This window comes from Poecilia latipinna, unplaced genomic scaffold (assembly GCF_001443285.1).
Source record: "Poecilia latipinna isolate Pla-1442-1.1 unplaced genomic scaffold, P_latipinna-1.0 Scaffold238, whole genome shotgun sequence".
Taxonomy (NCBI): Eukaryota; Metazoa; Chordata; class Actinopteri; order Cyprinodontiformes; family Poeciliidae; genus Poecilia; species Poecilia latipinna.
In genome coordinates this window covers 215,888-236,596 of record NW_015112854.1, presented here as the reverse complement: position 1 = coordinate 236,596, position 20,709 = coordinate 215,888, and the positions used below count along the sequence as shown (strand labels likewise).

The 20,709-nt window shown below is 37.5% G+C and overlaps 1 protein-coding gene across 2 annotated transcripts in view; it reads left to right on the top strand.

Moving 5' to 3' along the window:
- Window positions 1-20,709, top strand: part of LOC106947407 (probable flavin-containing monoamine oxidase A) — a 71,655-nt gene that overhangs the window by 15,180 nt on the left and 35,766 nt on the right. For both annotated transcript variants that reach the window (XM_015032394.1, XM_015032393.1), the window contains exons 7-8: window positions 2,247-2,331; window positions 14,991-15,091. In XM_015032394.1, coding sequence (XP_014887880.1) covers window positions 2,247-2,331; window positions 14,991-15,091 — 186 coding nt within the window. The remainder of the gene's footprint in view (window positions 1-2,246; window positions 2,332-14,990; window positions 15,092-20,709) is intronic.

Genomic DNA, 20,709 nt, shown 5'->3' with positions numbered 1-20,709 from the left:
CTGACACAGTGAAGGGAAATATGCACAACTCATGCTGTCCTCTTTGTGCAACTTAGAGCTGCAGCCATATGGAGTTTCATCTAAACACATAATGAGCCAGAATCCAGAGTTTTTTTTCGAGAACATCTGATAAAACTGACGTGCTTTTGCTGTACTTCTTTCTGTCTCACTGGCTCTGAGAGCCCAGATAGAGTTCACAACATCACAAACTGCTTGAAAGTATTTTGACATTTAGAGTAAAAAAAAAAATGTCATGGCCTTTCCAAGAAAGCTGGACATGAATCGTCACTGGGTCGTTCAGCAGGATAGTGACCTAAAACATAAAAAAATCACTAAAGATATGACTCACCAGACTCAAATTCAGCTTTCCATTTGAATCCCCAGACCTGCTTTGTGTAGAAAATCTGCACTGAGAGCTAAACAGAAGAGTGAATGTGGAGGGATGTTGCAAAGAGTAATGGTCAGAGTCGTCTCTCTGTGAAAGATCAAGCTATTTAAGGCCGCTGTCAATGCTTGGGGAATGAGTTGTACGTTCCCTGAGATTTATTTCATGCATTTGATAGTTCTCCAGTGCCAGCACAAACGTAATGGTTAGCAGAAATACTCAGCTTTACTTGAAGAAGTTTACAATTCAGGACCAAATATGCACAGCAGGTAAAGAAGCATAATTTAGATCAGTACATATATTTCTAATATTTCTGTTGACATGAAAGTCACACCACATGTCCAGAGCAACTGGAGTTTCCACACGTACAAAAAAATCAAAACAAATTAGTCCATAAATCAAGTTGTGTAATGAAGTGAATTGGACGGGGAATATGTAGCGAACATGTACCAAGAAGGCTGAAAAAACAGCAGAAATCTGTCTGCTGCTATGTGCAAATCAATACCAGCTGGTTCAATATCAAATAATGGCTTTTAAAGGTTCATTAGTTTCGGTTTCTCATTACCAAAGTGTAACACAGAGTGGTACGATTAGTAAAAGTGAAGGGACTCAAAAAAAAACAAAAACATATTACAGTTATAAAACAAAACGGAAATGGTTACAGCTGCATGAGTGTGATGGGAGCTATAATCTGAAATGAGAAAACGATGTAATTTTTACCATAAGCAAACCACTGACACACAATGTCTTACAAAAATAATATTTAAGCAAGTTTTACGACTTACAGGGAGTATTAGGGCACATCTACACAGCTCTGTTTACTCCATTTAAACTGTATCTTGTAGGTGTAGAAAGTCTGGTTTGTTTTGTTCGCTTCAAATTGGAAACTTACCATTTTCACCATGAAGATAAGTAAAGCAGTGAACCGCGCTCACTCGGTGCGCAAGACTCCACTGTTGAAGGTTTGTTGTTTAAAGTTTGTCCCAGAGGATTTGGAGAGAAATGGAGGGATAATATTATCAGGTCAGGTGGGATTTAAGAAGAACTATATTGATGTCATTGTCACCAGAAAATAATATACCAAAAGTAAAATTTGTGTATATTGACACCACAGTGTGATCTGACTTGCAGCATAAGGTACAGATTAATATAGCTGAAGGACCAATGGAGAAATATACCAGGACTTTTTGATAAAAACACTCATAAACACACAACAAAGGAAACTCTTAATTAGTTTCAGAGAAAAAAAGTAACTTGTGTCCCACTGAAAATCTATAAAAAAAACTGAACATCAGAGAAGTTCTGGAGACAAGACCTCCAGAACTTTTCAGATTTAAAGATGGTTTAAATGTTAAGGGATTTAAGCAATCTTTTAAGATTTAAAAGTGGGTATAAAACACTTGTTTTAGTGAGATTAAATTCACACTAAAACATCACGAATTCTCTGATTCTCCAGAATGTAGTTAACTAGTTTCTCCATGCAGAGCATTTGCCAAAAAAGGCCAAAATATTTACTACATTTCTGTAAGTATGTGCAATACTTCTGGTAAAAAGTCATTTTCTCTGCCACTTAATTAGTGAACTAATTGGCTTTCATTTTTTTATGGGAATTTACTTGCGTTGTTTCCAACATCCGGTGTGAATTTAATTTCAACAGACGTATTAAAAATAGACATGTACTGAGGAAACGGTCATGTTATTTACTATATAAGGTCAACCTGTAACCCCAGCTTGGTTGCATCCTGTTTGTACTTTCTGTAATTGATTTCAATCCCACAACAAATTACTATTGCATGCTTCTCCAGATGGCGTCCACTAGTAAATTCTTCACAAAATGAAAGTTTGTTTCCGTTTTACGCAGGACGCCGAGTGGGCCAGGGTCATGACGACCGACGACACCTTCCTGTGCAGGGCTGTGATCGTCACTTGCGCCCCTCATTTGGCAGGTCAGTGTGTGTCTCCCACATTTCCCTCGACTCGCTAACTCAAATCCTCACTCATGCAGAAGGCAAATATCCCACTCTCTCATCAGGTCTGTTAAATGTGGCTGACCGCGCAGCCATGCGTTCATATCAACAAATTTTCTCAATCTTTTTCTGGCTCCAGGGTGCGGCAGTCACTTTGGCTTAAGTGCGTTCAGACCGAGGTCAGGTTCCGGGCTCAGGAATTTGCTTTAATTTGGTTTTTTGGAACCGGTGCCAGAGTTGAGGTCTAAACTTTTAACTGGAGGGGCAAGGTGACATTTGCTATGCTTGGATGTGGGAAGCTGTGAGTGGTAAACACGTCACTGCCTGCTTCCCTGCAATCAAGTTACCAAGTGGAGAAACATTTGGAAACCTGCAGGGGTGTCACATTTGGCGTGAACCATGAAGTTTGGACTTACCCACTTGAAATGACGTGTAAAAATCATTCCAAGTCGAAAATTAAATTCCAACATTTTTAACCCGATGTATTTTCCCATGCATGTACGTCCTAATACAGAATAGTTTCCATTAAATTAGGGTATTATTGAAGAGTTTGGTCTAGTGGAGAGTTACTGATAACCTCCGTAAAAAAGGTCAATAAGGAAAAGTTGAGTGAAAGGAAAAAGTGTGGTAGAAGAAGATGCACTTATCAAGACCAAAGTCAAATTTTAGTTCACACATCCAAAAGAGAAACTATTCAATATGGTAGAAATGAGATGAGACATTATATTGAGATGAAATAAAGGCTGAATTTCGTCCTTCCCCATAGGCTGAGCACCGTAACGCTTTGCTGCATTGATGCAGTAATTCATGCAGAAGGAGCCAAACCCCAGTATTTAGTGCAGCTACTGTACAGTACATGGGCTAACTGTAGAGATGGCACAGAAGCCTTTATAAAAAAAAATATTCTATATTTTTGTGCCAATTATCTGAAATATTTAATTTATGCTTTCATTACATGTAAACCTCGATCACCAAATTAACATTACTGCCTTAAATTTGTCACTCTGTGTAATGAATTAGAGTTTAGAAATGATTAAAAGTAACTTTCTGAGATTATTCTGATTAAGATGAACTGTCAAGTGTCTATCAGTTTTACAAATTATCTGCCTTAAAAACAGTGGAAAGGTCGACTCTTATTCTTTATTGGCTCATTATTTTTTAAAAAGCTTGTCTAAAGTTTTATATATGTATATAAAAGATTTACCTTTGGTTCAGCAGTCTTTATTGCGTTTATTTAATTCACCTTAGTTTCGATTTAGTGCATTTAAATGAGGTAATCTCAGGAAAGAAAAATTTCACTTGAAGCCAATCATGAAATACAAACATTCCATATTAAACTATGTAAATATTCACATTTGTTCAGATGTTTTCTGTCTAAGGAAACCCAGCAGATTGTATCAACTTATTCTGAGCATGCATGTTTCAATACAGGAAAGAAAATTCCCCTTTAACAAGAAAAGAGAATCATTTTCGAGCAGCACTTTCTGTAAAAACGTAAAGGCAGTAGTATCTCCTTTAAGCTTCATCTCAGAGAAAGATGAAGTGAAATTTTGCATTTAAACCTCTAATCAGCCTTGGAACAAAATTAAATTGATTTATTATAAACTACATGCTTCATATTTCACTTTCAACTTGTGCTAAATCATTTGTCTTAATAGTTCCTGCTTGTTTCCTCCTTCCTGTGATACTGAAGATGCATTAAGAAAAATGACTGTACAGAAAAGCACCTGGAGGAGTAAGAAAGCTTTTGAAAGGATGCAGAGACGATTCTTTGTTTTTATGTCATCCGTCATTGTTTTTCAGTTAAACATAAGCAAAATGTCAGTCTGGTTGTTACTGGTAACAACCAGACAAAATGATCTTCAGCAAAATGATGTAGGGAAAATCAGCCAACACCTTCTAAGGGTACAATTACCGGCACACATAAAATTACAAAAATCAGGTGGATCATTGGATTGGAATCCTAATGTTGGCTGTTGTACAGAATAAAAGCTTCATCATGGAAAGTCCAAATAAATGTCTGATTACTGTTCATGGATGGTTTCTGGTTCGTAGCTAAAAGTTTTACCTCTTGGTGTCTGTTTGTTTTTACTTCCTGAACTATATTAGTGGGCTAATTACTGATTACTGACCATTTCTAACGTAATTTAAACAGCAGCTGAGTTATCAATATAGTTATTGTGAAAATATATAAATAGAGATGCCTGAAATAAACAAATCTCACTCATTCCTTTTAACACTTTGCACTTGGCGTCATGTTCTTCGAAACTCCACCTGCTGTGATGGACGTCAAAACAACGTATGCTCCTGTAGAGACTGTCAAAAACATGCATGTTGTAACCTAATGTCACTTTTATTTAGTTGATTTCACTTTAAAAATGGCCACAAGGTGTTGTGTGGTCGTCTGGGTCAAAGGTGAAAACTGAACTTGTCATTTTATTTTCTAACTTTTAACGAGGAGCAAAGATACGGCGGTGATGGATGGCAGCTCTCAGCTACAAGTTAAGATTAACGTTCATTTACTTCATAAGTATGATTAGAAAGATACTAAATATCACATTATGGAAAAGGTGTGTTTAACCATTAGTAACCATGGAGACGATGCCGCACCGTCATGTAGCCTAGCATGTATGGGGAAAAGCTGGTTAGCATCTCGTCTTTGGTACGTTTTAAGGCTGCTCTGCTGAAAAGGGAAACTCTGTTCATGACATATTTATATAAATCATGTGGCGTGAATTCAGGCCAAGTCCGTAATTTGATCAACACGTCAGGAGGGAGGAGATATGGATCGGTTTCTAAGCTGGTTATTTTGTAAATATCACCGTTTTTGAGCCCCGACTAGGTGTGTTACCTTCACAGACAAATTAATTCGACTTGAACAAGTAGAAACCATGAATAAACTGGCAAAAACGACTTTGGAAACAATTTCAGTTGCTTTGTTCCAACAGCAGCCTCAAATGATTAGTGACTTAGCTGTAAAGAATTGATGGGGAATGTTTGAATTTGGCTCATTGGTGCAGAAAAGATTTAATATTTGAACCTGATTCATTTGATACATAAACGGGACTGAATTACTGCATGCGATGGTCGCCATGTTCTGATCTATTATTCCCTTCAAAAGGAGCAATGGATCTCATTTTAGTAAAGGCTGAAAAATGGAAACCTATTGTAGTGATACCTGAATTTTTTTACTGTGCTTGAGTGGACGGGGTGGTTTGGTGCTGCAAATGTCTTTACCTAAGACAAAATTTGCGAAATGCATGAATAATTCATCAGATAAATGTAAAATGAAATCCAGTTTTATGTGTTATTGAGACAGTGATGCTTTTGCTTTTCATAGCGGTGAACATTTGAACATTGTTTTCATCAGACCCACTCTATTGTGTATATGTATTCTAATATGAAGTCAGAAACACACAATAAAACTCCATAATAGTGTCATAAAATTGTCACCACAGGATATCTCTTTTATACAGAGAAATAATGTTTTCACAGTCCAAACATCCTAATGTTGTCAGTTCAGTCATTTCCAAGACTACTGATGCATAAATACAGAAGCTAAAGTCAGAATATATTTCTTTACAGACAGCAGCAGGTTACTGACAGCGTAAATTTATGATGCATTGTTTGTAAAATAAACTTTATTCACAAGGAGTTTTTCTGTTTTTTAAAAATAATCGGAACCAAATAAAACAAACTCAAAGTAATGACTGCATCATAGTGAGTTTCTAATAAAAAATAGTAAGACATTTTGATGCATGCATAACTTCACCATGTGCAAACACATATCTCCTTTGCCTTCACTAGCCTGGTTACTTGCACTTCAAACAACCTCAAATCTAGAAATAGCCGTTACATTCAAAGAATGTGAGAAAATACAGCTGTGAACAGCTTGTATCTGAACACGATAGTATAATTTAAGGGCAGTTTAGAAAAATGTAACGCAAACTAAAAGTTAAAATCCTTTAAAGAGCTTACACAGCAGGTAAGAGATGCATCATCCTTCTGTTGATGGCAGGTTTTCAGCTAATAGCTCTTTGGGAATCACTTCGTTCAAGCCATATCATTTCATGCCTGCCAAACTGTTTTATGTTGAATTATTCTTAGGTTTAACTAAAGAAAATAGGAGCAGATACACAAAGATTCAGTTAAAATCAGCTCTTTGCCAAGTTGTCACATGCAAAATTATCATAATCTGTATTTTTTAACTTTGTTTTTATACCTAATTGATTCACAAATGATTCTTGGGCAACATAACTAAAAAAAGCTTTGTGTTGGATCTGAAATCAATCATAAAGCAGCACACAAAAACAAAGAACAGATCATATTTTTGTTAAATAAAATTCTGCCTGTTATAGAGTTCATCGTGAGGTCATGATAGATTTGTTTGGTAAAAACACCTCCACACATAATCTGATGATGGAAACAAAACCTACTTGATTCCAAGTTGAGCTGCAGTTGTTGGCGCAGTTGCCTTGAAGAGAGAAGCTCAGTTTGCTTGCCACTGATTGGCTGTACCCCCAAAGGTGGAGATAAGGACGACTACAGATGGTCAATACAGTTTCCACTGTCCATATTAAAATAGACAGTTGTGTGTGGTCTTAAGAGACATGAGTCATTTAGATCCCACAAGTTTTAGTCTGTGCGCAGTCGCTCACAACTGCATATCGTTAGTTGTGAGCGACTAACGATATGCGTATCGGTGTATAAATGTGTGAACGTTTATGATTGCGACTAGGTGAATGTGAGTCTAGTGTAAAGCCTTTGAGTGGTCGAAATGTTTGGAAAAGTTCTATAAGTTCAGTCCATTTATCATTTTACAAGTTTATTTTTTGTTTAGTTTTGGAAACCAAGAAAAAAAACTGACTGAACAAGCCACATCTTCTTTTCTGTCTGACCGTGACATTTGCTGCGCTCCTTTTGAGCGTCGGGCTAAGACCACAGAGGGTAAGAAGTAACGATTTCCAGTTTTGTTTGCTCTTCGCCTGCTTCTTTCCAATCTCTCACCAAGCTGTCCAAAATTTCTAAGTAGTTTTAAAAAATCTAGAGGAGGTTGAAATTTGATTGAGGTAATTTTGAAGTCTGAAGAACTGCAGTGAGAAATAAAACATTTCCACTTCCTGATTTGATTTCATAACTAAAAGTTGCATCAGTCCCATCTATTCATTCACCCAATTCTTTTCCAGTTCTTTCATAAAACATGCGTTGAACCCTGATTCTCGCTCTGATCCCAATTGGGAGAGACCAAGACACGAGAATAGCACTTAGACCGAGCAAGAGAAGATGCACAAATTGAAAAATGAGATGAGGGAAAGTGGGGAGTGGAGCTGATGCAGGTTGAAGTTGAAATGGGAGTCAAAGCTGGCCTGCCAGGAGCCGAAGCTCGAGCCTTGCTGTGGCTGTGCCTGTTTGTATTAAGCTGGCTGCAGATCTGTCACTCAGAGCCTCATACTCAGAGCAATGGAACATGGCCAGGATTCCTAATGAGACAGGTCTGAGAGCGGCGTTGAATTATGCAGCATGGATTGCTTTAGCTCTTATGCCACTGTTCAACGCTTGGGCCTTAAATCAGCGTGGTGAAGTTGACGAGGATCCTCGAAATAAAAAGAAGTCAGCTCAGTGATTGAGACCTCACCGTGGTGAGGAACCACGCAGTGCATTAAGGAGTTGGAAGCAGCGTGTGCCGTGTTTCATTTTAATGCCCTACAGAGGGAGGAAACAGGACAGATGCAATTGATGGTGAGTTTGTTTGTGGAAGTCAATCGTTGGACAGTAAAGATCTAGAGCAGTGAGGCTCAACATGGATGTGCTGTGTACAGATCTTGTGTTCAGACATATCTAACAAATTAAAGAGCATCTGAAGAAACAAAGAAGATGATTTTAGGTCCAGGGTTGGTCTGGCACACTCCCGATAAGTTATGCCTGTCCTGTTCTTGGCTCCTGGATTTGTCTCCCCAATCATCCATCATCCATCCATCCATTATTTATGATGACTACTGCCATTTTTCTATCTTGTTTGTTGCCACTGTCCTCACTCACCTCAATGATTTATGAACTTGTTTGGTCTCAGTGCATTTTTGAGATTAGTATGCATGGAAAAGCTGTTAGTTTACCACGTTTGCTCACTCTGCCACTTCACAGACTAAAATCCCAGTGCAGCCTTTCACAGCAGCCACTTTGAGTATAATGCAATTAGGCATGCTAATTTAGCAGCACGCTTCGACGTGTTTCCCTGTTTCTGTGTTTTTTTGGGGGGGATTGGAAGTGCTGCGCAGCGCAGTCTGTCGGGCCGTGTCACACTTATCCGAGTATACGTGTATTTTTCATCCAGCGGAGTAAAGCCTAAGTTCCTTGGCGACTCTTTTAAAAGTATCCGTATGTTGGCTTTGACTTTGACCCAACTCGACAATCAGCCAAGAAACATCAATTTAACATCCATTTTCTCGTGGAGGGGAAGCTGCTGTGTAAATAAAGCAGGCCTGGCCAGTGGCGTGGAAGCGATTGCATCTGCCACTCACTCCTTAGTCCAGAGCCTTGTTTACGTCAGTGGAAAGCAGGTAAGCAGCACATTTGAACCGATTTGCCAGCTGACTCGGTGTGGGACAGATTTCTGGGTCAGCGCGTTTGCTGTGCTGTGAATGAAACTAATGGAGCCTAATTCAGGGATTAGACATGAAGTGGGAGCTCCAGCGATTGCGGAGATAATTAACACGGTGTGATTCTTATCTCATCCAGTTTCAACTCGGTGGAAGTAATTTAAACTTTCTCAGTGCTTTTTGCGCCTCTTCTCATGAGCAACTTGGTGAGTGCTGAGAGGGAGATAAACAAAGCTTCCCTGACGAATAAAGACTGCCAAATGATGAAATTATTTTTAAACTGAGTATATTTCAGTTGGTGAACAACTTTCTCCATCTGAACAGAAACAAAACTGAAGTTTTCTTTGGATCCAAAGATGAACGATATAGAGTCAACACACAGCTTCAGTTATAACAGTTGGAAACTAACGATCAGGCCTGAAATTTGGGAGTAGTGATGAACTCTGACCTGAATCTTCAGAGCCACATAAAGACAGTTACAAAATCAGCCTTCTATCACTTGAACATTTCCAGGCTTAAAGGACTAATGTGTCAGCAAGATCTAGAGAAACTCATCCATGTTTCTCTTTAGTCACACAACACTGCTGCTGGTGTTCTGACTAAAACCAGGAAGATGGAGCACATCCCTGCACCAGCTCCCTGTGGCTCAGAGAATTTACTTTAAAATACTTTTGTTAGTTTATAAATCACCGAATGGCTTAGCACCACAATACATTAAAGTTTTGTTGCATCAACCTTCCAGGCCTCTCAGGTCTTCTGGTTCGGCTCTGCATCACCAGAACCAGAACCAAACAGAGAATCAGCATTCAGCTTCTATGCACCACAAATCTGGAACAAACTTCCAGAAACCTGCAAAAGAACCGAAACACTGAGTTCCTCTAAATCACGGCTTTAAACCCAGCTTTTCAGAGTTGCCTTTGATTAATAACTGGAACAATGATTAACATATTTGAGTATTTACTCAGTGATTTGACAAACTGTAAAGTTTTATTGCTTGTTTCATAATTGATGAGTGAATGATCACTTTGAAATGCCTTGTTGCTGAAGAAAACTTGACTTGTATTAAGAGGCAGTTCATTGTAAAGGTATTCTTTCACATTACAACCACAAACTTCTGGATGTTATATTGGGAATTTAACACAAATTACTGTACAATTATGCAGTAACTTTACAGTATTGATGAACTGAAGAGTTCTCTTTGAGATCTTCAAAGTTTAGGTTGTTTTATAACCCAACCCTGCTTTAAACCTTCTCCCCGACTCGTCTATTTTCCTCTCTTTGACACAGTTTGTTAATCAGCTCAATGGATCAACTTAGGAGCTTAATACAAGTGTAAACTGCATTTTTCAGTTCATAACCATACATCTTTCTCTTACATTTCCCACTTATGAATGTATTTCTGTTGGTCTATCACATAAAACCCATTAAAATACATTTAAGTTTGTGGTTTTAGTTTGATTTTCAACGTAAAAAGTTAAGGGGGAATACTTTACCACAAGACATACAGCGCCTTGCAAGTATGTTAATGATAGTATATGCACAGAAAAATGTTGGAGGCGGTCTCTTTCAGCTGCACAGCCTTCCATTTTCATAAGTGTCAGAGGTCTGAGTAGGTAATTCACTAAAGGGTCTGTGGTGGAACCTGCTTTTAGATGTAAACCTATCTTTAACATTTAGATTAAGTGGTTGATGAAGAATGCTCCCAGTTTCTGATGGCCTTACAGTTTATTGCTGTAATTTTTCTTCTTGTTTTAATGGTATCCATTTGTCATTATTACCTTGTTCTTTAATGTTGGCCGTGTGTATGGATACTTTCCCAGAATTGTGAGGTAAGGTACTCCGTATCTCTATGATTAAAAAAAAAAAAAAAAAAAAACGATTCATTGCTGCTCTTTCCTGATCCACATTAAATTGCCTCAGCCACACACTAAAACAAAAATGTTGTGCATATTTTTCATTTTCCCCTTAAGTTTGTCAGGCTGCATTATTCTCTCTATTCTGTTGCTTTTTGAACATAAAGAAAATGATCTAATTTCATAGCATGTGCAGTAATAAACCCCAGCTTTTTTGTTTCTCATCATGCATTTCCATTTGCAATCTTAATCTTTGAATCATCATCTCTTTGATAAAATGCATGGATTTGAGTGGCGTTTCATGTTTCACTGTCGGACCTTGAATGGGCTTTTAGCAGTGCTTGAAAGTTCTGCTTAAGAGAGCATTGGAAAATGTTGAAGCCTTCTCCTGGGCTCTTACTGCGATTTGACTCGGATCTCTGTGACAGAGGAAATTGAGAAAGGAAGGTCAGCGGGTTTCTAGTGGTGTATTTGTCAAAATGAACTGAGACAGGATGAAATGCAACGGCGCTTTAAAATGAGAACATGAGATTAAGACAACTTGGGGAAAAAGCGTTTAGAGACCAGAACTTGTGTTGACACTTGGTCTTTAATATGCCATGAAAAGATACGCTGTAAGAATTTCAGAAAATTGCATGAAGTGGGTTGATTTTACTTTTAAAATGTTGGAATACTTTCCTTTATGTCACAATCCTGGACATTTCCAATCAATTTTAAAGCATCTTTCTTCACGTTCTAGCATTTATATTTGTTTCTGAATATCGACACAGAATGAGCGCATCTCCTTCTGACGCATTCATTATGTGGCTATAGAGTCATCTCAGAAATGTCAGATTAAAAACCATGTCAAAGCTACGATTCAAACTCATTTTCATTTTGGCCAAATTAAGGTCATTAATCTTCTTAAAGGTGCCAAAATGTATTGATAAAACCTTTTATGAAACTGTTAAAATATCAATGAATTCTTAAAATTAAATATTATTGAACATCTTTTCAGTCCCTCCAGGATTTTGTGATACTTTTTGTGATTTTTGCAATAAAAAGTCAAAGTGTTTGTGGTACTAATTTGGAAATATTTGCAATATTTGCACTCATTTATGGCGGTACATGTGACTTTTTGTATAGATTATAATCTGACATCAATCAAAGCTGAGGCAGCTGTTTAGTACAAGTTGGAAAGTTTTTTGACAATTTGAGATAAATCTGCAATAAACTCCTAATTATGTATTAGCACAAAAAAGTGTGGGCATTTGTTGATTTTAGGTGAATTTCCATAATGATTATCAAGAAAGTGGAGGGACTGACTGATATAATTTGGCAGTAAACGGATAAAAACTGATAATATTTATGCCACTCTGTGCTTAGTCTAGAATCTAAAGGGCCACATTAAAACCTGTGGCGGGCCGGATTTGGCCCACGGGCCTTCAGCTTGACACGTGATGTAGGAGAAACGGAAAAAAGAATATATTAATTATAAAGTTATGTATTATGTCTGTTTAAAATATCTTGGAAACGTCTAAATTGCAAACTTTAAAGACCATGGGAATCATGGGAGGGAAAAAACTAATCATAAGAGAAGAAAAGAGGAAAAATAAAAGAAAATGACCAAAAGGTTTGACCCAAGTCATAGTTTAAAAGACAGTTATTCCTGATATTGACCAAATGTAAGTAAACTTTTGAATTTGAGGAATGTTTCAAAAAAAATTCTCGTCAAGTTTTCTGACATTTAGCAAATATAATAAATTTTGGTAATTGTAGCTTAGCTAAAAGAAGAAAAGCTTGCACTGATTTAACTTGAGCTGGTGAGAAATTTTTTTTTATTTTTATTTAAAAATACATTAAAAAATGTTTGGCTCTCATCAAATGTTGATACACATTCTTTGTCAGTGGTCTTAATTTTTCACCTAAAATGTCCTTCTTCCCTCTGAACTCATCTCTCTGCTGGTTGGATAATGCTGCACTCAGAGTTTGCAAGAAATAACTTTGAGTCGTCATCTTGTGAGCACTTAAAAAGTCTTTAACCTCAGAAATGAAAACCTGAATATTGGTTCTTCCTTCACTTTGTGAGAATAGTTTGAGCTGCTGCTCCTTTAATGGATCCTTCAGCTGCTGTATAAGGAAGGTCCACTCATTTATGTTTGAGATTTTTTTGGAAAAGTCGATGTTGTCGTTGACAGACTGAGCCCTTCCTTGTATCCCCTGTAGAGAAGCATGGCAGAATGATCAATAAGGTCCTCAAAAGGTGCCAAAAGCAACGCACATTCAAAAGGCCAAGAGAAGAAATTGATGGGTGTCTGGAAAAGTTGAGAGCAGTGATCCGATTTTCACTTCAGTGGAAAAACTGCCTTTTAGAGGTTTTTAGGCTTTCTTTTCATTTTTACACCATTTAGTTTGAGTTGGAGTGGTATCTGCAGTGCCACATGGTTTTCATTGTGGCTAAAAAAAAGATTACATGCACACGATCTTGGTGTTTATTTGAAACAAAACTTTTATTTGTCTTCTTAGAGACTGGGGGTAAATCGTCTAAATCTTTGCTTTTACTATAAAACTCTATTTAAAATGTATTTAGTGGAACTGAAGTTAAATATCTTGTCTGTGTGCACCAACCTGACAGAAATGTCAACCACTGGTGGTTAATGAATCCTGGGAGAGACGGCCATCTGTACGTGCAACAGTATTCTCTGTTATGTATTATTTCAATTTTGCACCACTTTCTGTTGAGTTATTACATAAAATCCAAATGATATTCATCACAATTTGTACTTGGATACTTGAGCAAGACATTGTATCCGATTCAAACGAAGTACAAGTTTTCAGCTGGAAACAAATGATGCATGAGGCTCCTATTGACGAGCTTTAAGTTATGCATGTGCTGGTGTCTTTCAATCGGATATGTGGCCATGTCAAATTAGTTTGCTGCCACTTATCGTTTCCCAGTTATTCAACTTTACTGCCGGTGGCTCATAAATTTAGCTCAGCATTGTTTTGAGCTTAGTGGCAGGTCTTGACAGTTGAAAAATGATGCATCACCTCTTTCCTGTGGTTCATTTGTTAATAGCCTGGCTTCTGGCCAGATGTTGCCTCACCTGCCAGGCGTTCAGAAATGGCCTCACTTTGCCTCCTGGGGATTCGCACTGCAGGAAAACAGCTTTAGTTTGTGGGAGTTAACTGACAATACAGATTAGCTTAAGTGTTGTATTAATTAATAGTTTCTTTTCTGGAGAGATTAACCTGAAGTGCTGAAGTGATTAATCCTATCTGACCAATAAGAACTGCTGGATTTAAGTGCAAAACATGTTATTTACAAAAATATTGACATTAATTGACAAGGATGTTTGGTAGTTATGAAAAGAAATAACACTGATTAAAAAAAAGAGGTTGAAACAAGCAAACAGAACAGACTGAAAACCAAACGATCTAATTTTCAACCTTGAGGATTTTGATGAACCTTCGTCTTCAAGGAACAAAATGACTTAAATAGTGAAAATTAAACACTTGGTAGAAACAAGTCAGCAATTAAGGAAGCAAGAAAGTGTCTGTATGTTTAGAAGGAACACTGAAATTGGTTGCATGTCAACTGAAATCAGTTTCATATCTGATCACACTGAAGCGTTGCTTAAAAAATGTTACTGATGCTGAGAACAAAAAAAGAACAAATCTTTCAGATTTACACAAAAATAGATGAAAGAAGTTTACATTAGTTTAGAGTCGATATTAAAAATGCATTTTTTTAATCCCATTAGACTCAGAGATGGCATTTTCCCAAAGCTTTCTGAATAAATAAAAGCATCCATTTAAGAAAACCTTGGAATATTTTGACAGGCATTCAGAGAGGATTTCTCTTTTCACTTTGGCATCTCTTGAGGTAATGAAAACAAAAACTTTGTTCGGGCCACAACTTCAAATCCAGCAAGGACATTTTTACGTTGGCTCTTAGAAAAACAACTTTCTTTATGTGAAAGGTCAAATCCAATGTAGATTTGTCTATTTTTCTTTCTGAATATATTTGTTTTTCCTTTTCTGAGAGTAAGGAAACATCCCAAGATGACAAAGATAAACCACAGCAAACAGAAAAACAAGCAAAGCCATAAAAATGTTGAAAAATTGCATGAAAAACATGCTTTTCCATTCCATCTTCTTATTGTAGTTGCTTTATAAGAGTTATATCCTGTTTTTGTTCATCCTCCAGCAAAGATCCAGTACCAGCCGGCTCTGCCCAGCATGAGGGAATTCCTCACCCAGAACATGCCTGTCGGCCATATAATGAAGTTTATTCTAACGTATCAGACGGTGAGTAGCAGCGGATCAAATCTGAAGCGCAAGCTTCTCTGATGCAGCCAAATGTTTCTGCGACTGAGTTAGTCTCAATGCGGGTAAGATTTGACCTTAAAAGTTGGAAGAGTTTACACTCTGTTTGTGTCTTATCCTGTCTGTTATGCCATCTTGTTTGGGTACAAGGTGATCTGTGTTTGATGTGTTTGATTATCTGTGTTAATCTGATCAGCTGTTTGGAAATACAGGACAGATAGAAATGCAAAGTCACCAATCTGTGCTTCAGAGCATTACTGTTCATCTGGGGAAGTCTGAACAGACACGTCTGAGTTTGTTTCCCAAATGTAAGAACTATGCAAAAATCATGTCTTCTTTTTTTTAAGAGGCCTAAAATACAGAGTACTCCAAGGCTCAAACCTAGGACTCCACCTATTGAATATCTATATACTCCTAATAGCTTACGTAACAACAGAAAATAAGATTAGTTAACTTAACTATGCAGATTAAGAATGTATGATATTGATATCCAATATGCCAATATACTAAAAATACTAACGTTTTTTCCTATACCTACCTACTGAAACTATATGGCTTTCTCTACTGTGGAATTAAAACACTGTATTATCTTTGTCAAGTTAGCCTGCTACCAAATGCAAATGCTAAAAAGGAGGCTGCATTATGTTTAATGTCAAATGTATTAATGACATTTGCTCTCGCCAACACAATGACAACACTCACACTGTGCAAATTGGACGTTGTGCTGTGCTGCAGGCATCATTGTCACTGGTTTGTCATATAAAATCAACGCTTTTTATATCGGTAAGTTATTTTTGACGGAATGTCCGATATTATATTTTACAGCTAATATCAGCCGATACGATAGCATGCTGATAATATCGTGTCCTAATGCAGGTGATACACAGCTCTGCGTTACAATGTCACCATGTAATTCTGAAACCATCCATGCACTGAACAGATGCTTACAACAATGTGTGGATGTGTCTTAATTTCTCCAACTGAACAGAAACAGAAGTGAAGTTATCGTCTTTGGATCTGGTATCGGACCTGAACGTTCAGAGCCACATAAAGACGGTTACAAAGTCAGCCTTTTATCACCTGAATGTTATTACCAGGATTAAAGGACCAAGGGAAAGTGCTATACAAATAATCTTGATTGATTAATATGCAAATAATTATGCAATGTTGAGGCTATTATTTTGAAAATATAATTTAGCTTTGTTTTAAAAGGAGTTTCAGGAGTACTGTTTCTCCAATTCTACAAGAAATATATGAAGGCTTTGCGGGGAAATTGATAAATTAGTGTTTTGCTAGTTGCTAAAATCTTATTTAGACATTTAGCAAGCAGAAATGTCTAAATAAGACATTATAATGTCTTGTATATCTTATTTAAACAGAAATGTAATAATAAATAAGACATAATTTATTTACCTGATCTAAAACAGAACACATTCAGTTTAATTTAACTTTACACCGTGAAGGAAAAATAGTTGGTTATAGGTGAATATTTTAACTAATTTGTCTTTTTTCTGCTTGATTTGTGTCTGGTTTTCTTCGTTTACCTCTGTGATTTAATGTACTCTGTTGTACTTAATACATTTTATTAATGACTTGTTGAGTGGGGCTTGCAACCCGTTGATAACTGCTTGCTGTTCTGTTGGCTGATGAAGTCAATCATTCCAGACTCAATCGATAATATCACACCGTTGTATGTGTGATTTATTTTCAAAATTGCATTGCAAGTTCTACACGACCTGAATGAGGGTCAAGTTTGACATAAACTTATTGGAGACCCAGAAGGATACTTGGCTGGTTGTGTTGCAAGTTTGCAGTCAGTTTTCATTAACACCCTTATATAACACTGAAAAGTGTTTACATTTCTCCCTAAAATTAAATTCTCCATATGCAAAAACGAACTTTGGAAGCTTGAGCTTCAAACCGCAAATAAATGCAGAGCCAGAGACTTTGCACAGCATCTGAGATGTATTTTCTTTCATCTTCATTTTGTCCTTTCCAACCACACCATTAATTACCAGAATGCACCTTGTTAGTAGATTAAATTTGCCAGCTGTAATGAATGCAGGATCATTAGTGCTCATGCAAACATTTATTAGATCTGCGCCTCGGCGGCACAGCGGGACGCATTTAGATTTGCAGGAACACGTAAAATATTGTTGGCTGATTGACAGTGTGGCTCAGATGAAGCTCTGCTCCTCTTCCTGCGTGTCTGCGTGGAGTCGCCGCTTTCATGCATGACTGAAGAGCTCACTTTATACTAATTACAGCTGTGCGTTGCAGCCTGAGGGGGGGCAGGCCTCGCAAACCTCAAATTAAGGTCACAAAGGTAAAGTATAGGGTACGCTCTCCTCTGGAGGATGGAAAATACTTGGCTGAAGTGTTGCGGGGGGGGAAAAAATGAGGAGGGAAAAAACTTTTAAATGAAGCTGAAAGAATGATTAAAAAAAGCAGCAGACATGGCACCCTGCTGGCCTGACGGCTGGGCCACATCCGACATGACAGCAGCTTCCACGGTTCAATACGCCACTGTGAGGTGCTTGTTTTGTTCAATTTCCCTTGCCCTCCATGTTTTCTGTCACTCTCTGCTGCCTGCATGTGAAAAATAAGAGGAATTTATTTTCCATCTTAAAGGAAGAGAGTCTTCTATATGGATCCTTAACTTCGTTGCTGCTTTCTTCTTCTGTAGTTTTGTATTAATTATGTAAGAAGATGCAAGCCACTTCACTGAGGGGAACTTGAAAGTGCTCTTTAAAGTCTCAAGGAAGTCACAAAACAATCTTATCTTCATTATGATATGCTTATCTGTCTCCTACAGTACATCCAGTCCTTTTCTCTTTGAGATGCCTAATGCTGTGCTGCAGTTGATTTAGTAGTTTTCTAATTAGAATAGAAATGGCCTTTATTGTCCCACTGAAGGGAAATTCAGAATAATTCAGGATAATTAACTCCATCCTCACAACCGTTTGCTATTATATGTTGAATTTATTGGTTGTTTATCACATGCAGCTTCAAGATGAGAACACCATGTTCCCTCTTTACCGAGCTAACGATAACCAAAGCTGTTAATTCTGGTCAGATAAACAAGCGGATCTAATTTTACATGCATCTAAAGTAGAGCAAAAAAAAAAAAGAATATTGTGAAAAAATAATATATTTTTGTCACTTCCTGTTGTCTGTTTAAATCCTGCTCTTTCCTGCAGCCTGAATGAACCAGATGTTATGTAAGAAAGGAAACTTTCTTTAAAATGTCTGAATAAACAGTCAGGTTCAGACTGACTGTTTATTCACTAAAGACTTATTCCCTTTTTTTCCACAAACAGCAAAATCACAATTTCAGTTTTATTTCTAGAAATCCTTTTTTCTTTTTTTTTATTTAATGCAATCTTCAAAATTAAAAACTCATTTTTGAGTTTTTCCTAATTAAAAATCTGCCCTAAAATTGTGTAGCTTCTCTATCACACAAATATGTACATTTAAAACCATGCAGTAGCTATTCTGCAATAAAAAATAAATGTTAAGTGCTTCCATTCTCCATCCTTTAATTTGCCCTTGGATGCCTTTTCGGGGGGTTTAAATGCGGAGCATCAATGTCTCTTCTGATTTGCTGCAGTGATTGGCACAGATTTTATGCCTTAATGCTATTGGACGGTGACCAAAGTCTCTACTTTTAACTTTAAAGTCACATGCAGAGAGGTTTCTGTTTTGTGAACATTTAAATTTACAAACATGAGAACACACTCCACTTCCCATTCTCTTTTATTTCACAAAGTTGTAATTATTATATGTTTTGAACTCAAGTATGTTTATTTCATTTATTCCTCACATTGTACTGTGAAAAAATGTTAATTTCCAACAGTTATAAGCTTTCAGATCTAAAATCCAACCTTCTTTCAAGTCCTTGTTTTCGCTGGAGACTGAAACAGAAATCGCTGCTTGCAGTGGCCACCAAGGGTCTCAGCTTGCAGGAGTATTTCATCGCAGCGCCTATTCTTTTTATTTTTCAGACCATTTTCAGGGAGGCATTTCCGAACGGCGCCGGTGTTTTGACTGGAAGCGGCTTGAGAGGAGCGCGCTCTGGAGAATACAAGCGGCTCCATTAAAATGACATCAAGAACCACCAGCAGTCCCTGCTGATGCGAGCGGAGGAGTGAGTTTAGTGCACTAAACTGCCATCTTGCTTCCCGTCTCCCTGGCGGGAACATCTCAGAGAGTGGCTAAGAATTACTCTCGTGTGAAAACCTATAACCGGAGGAAGCCGGAGACGCCATGATAACAGATGGCAGCAGAGTCCTCTTTAGGATGACGTCCTCGTTTGTTCGGCGCGCAGGAACACTTTTGCCCCATCATCTTGCCAAGCTGAAGGATTTTGCATTATCAGCATAAATATTTCAGTCTGCATTCTTGATTAGTTTTATCCCCCCATTGGGTGCAATCTTTGAGGCACCAGCTTGTCCCTCTCACGGTCTGAGTCCATGGAGGGTTTCTCAGGCAGGCGAAGGCATCTGTCTCTTCAATTACCAGTGACAATGCCCCCCTCCCCCCCTCCAAGTGGTAGGCTATTTACCGAGGCAATGCCGGTAGCGATGGAGTCATCTTCATGTAGTTTAATAGGGCCTGAACATAGAAAAGGAATCCTATAAAGCAGATTGGAGACATTCGCCTCCACAATTGCTGGTATATTTGATGGATTTTGTATCGTGTGGTCACAGGTATCCCTCCTTTGGAGCTTTATTCAATTAGGAGTTACAATATTTTTGAAATATTCCAGGCACTGCAGATTATGTATACTTAAAGGGACAGTGTTATGTAAAATTGACTTTTTTTTTTAGCTTTACACCATGTTTAATTTTGTCCCCTTGTCAAAAACATACCTGAAGTGTTGCCTTGATTCTCAAGTCTAAGAAATCTTTTAATCTCCATGGCAACTATCCAGTTGTGGGTGGAGCCTTCAAGACGCAGCTCCTCCTGCAGTTTCCAAGCCACTCTGCTCCTTCAGACTAGCCAGCAGCAATTAGCAAACACCTGGTGGAACAGCGCATCACTACGAGCTGCTTCTCAGTGAAACGCTGGTAAAAACTTTAAAGGGTTAATAGAGGAGCGACACTCCGATGACTTACTGAAGGCGGAGTTTCAAAAAATCAGGAGTTTTTAAAGAGACAGAGTCCCAGTTTCAAGGTGTTAAACTACCAAGCTAAATTTCTTTGTTGCATTCGATACTTTTATAACAACTTAAGGTTACATAGTGCAGTTTCAGAAAACACAATAAACAATGTAAATATGGCAATAAACTGCATAAAAATGGCTATGCAGCCAGAAAAAACACATAAGTTTTTTATGCTTGTTGAGGACAAACAACAATTAACCTCGACTTTCCAGTTGATTTTGAGTTGTTTACATATTAAGTCAGTAAATATAATGTTGGCAGACTTTTTTTTTATGTGTCAAAAAAAAATAAATTACACTTTTTTTCTGCTTTATTCCAGGAACAAATCATTTCTACTACTGTTCTTTTTTTTTTTTTTTTTTTTTTTTTTTAATTTTTTTTTTTTTTTAAAAAAAAATAAAAATATAAAAACACAAATCCCTCTGGTGGTTTTTTT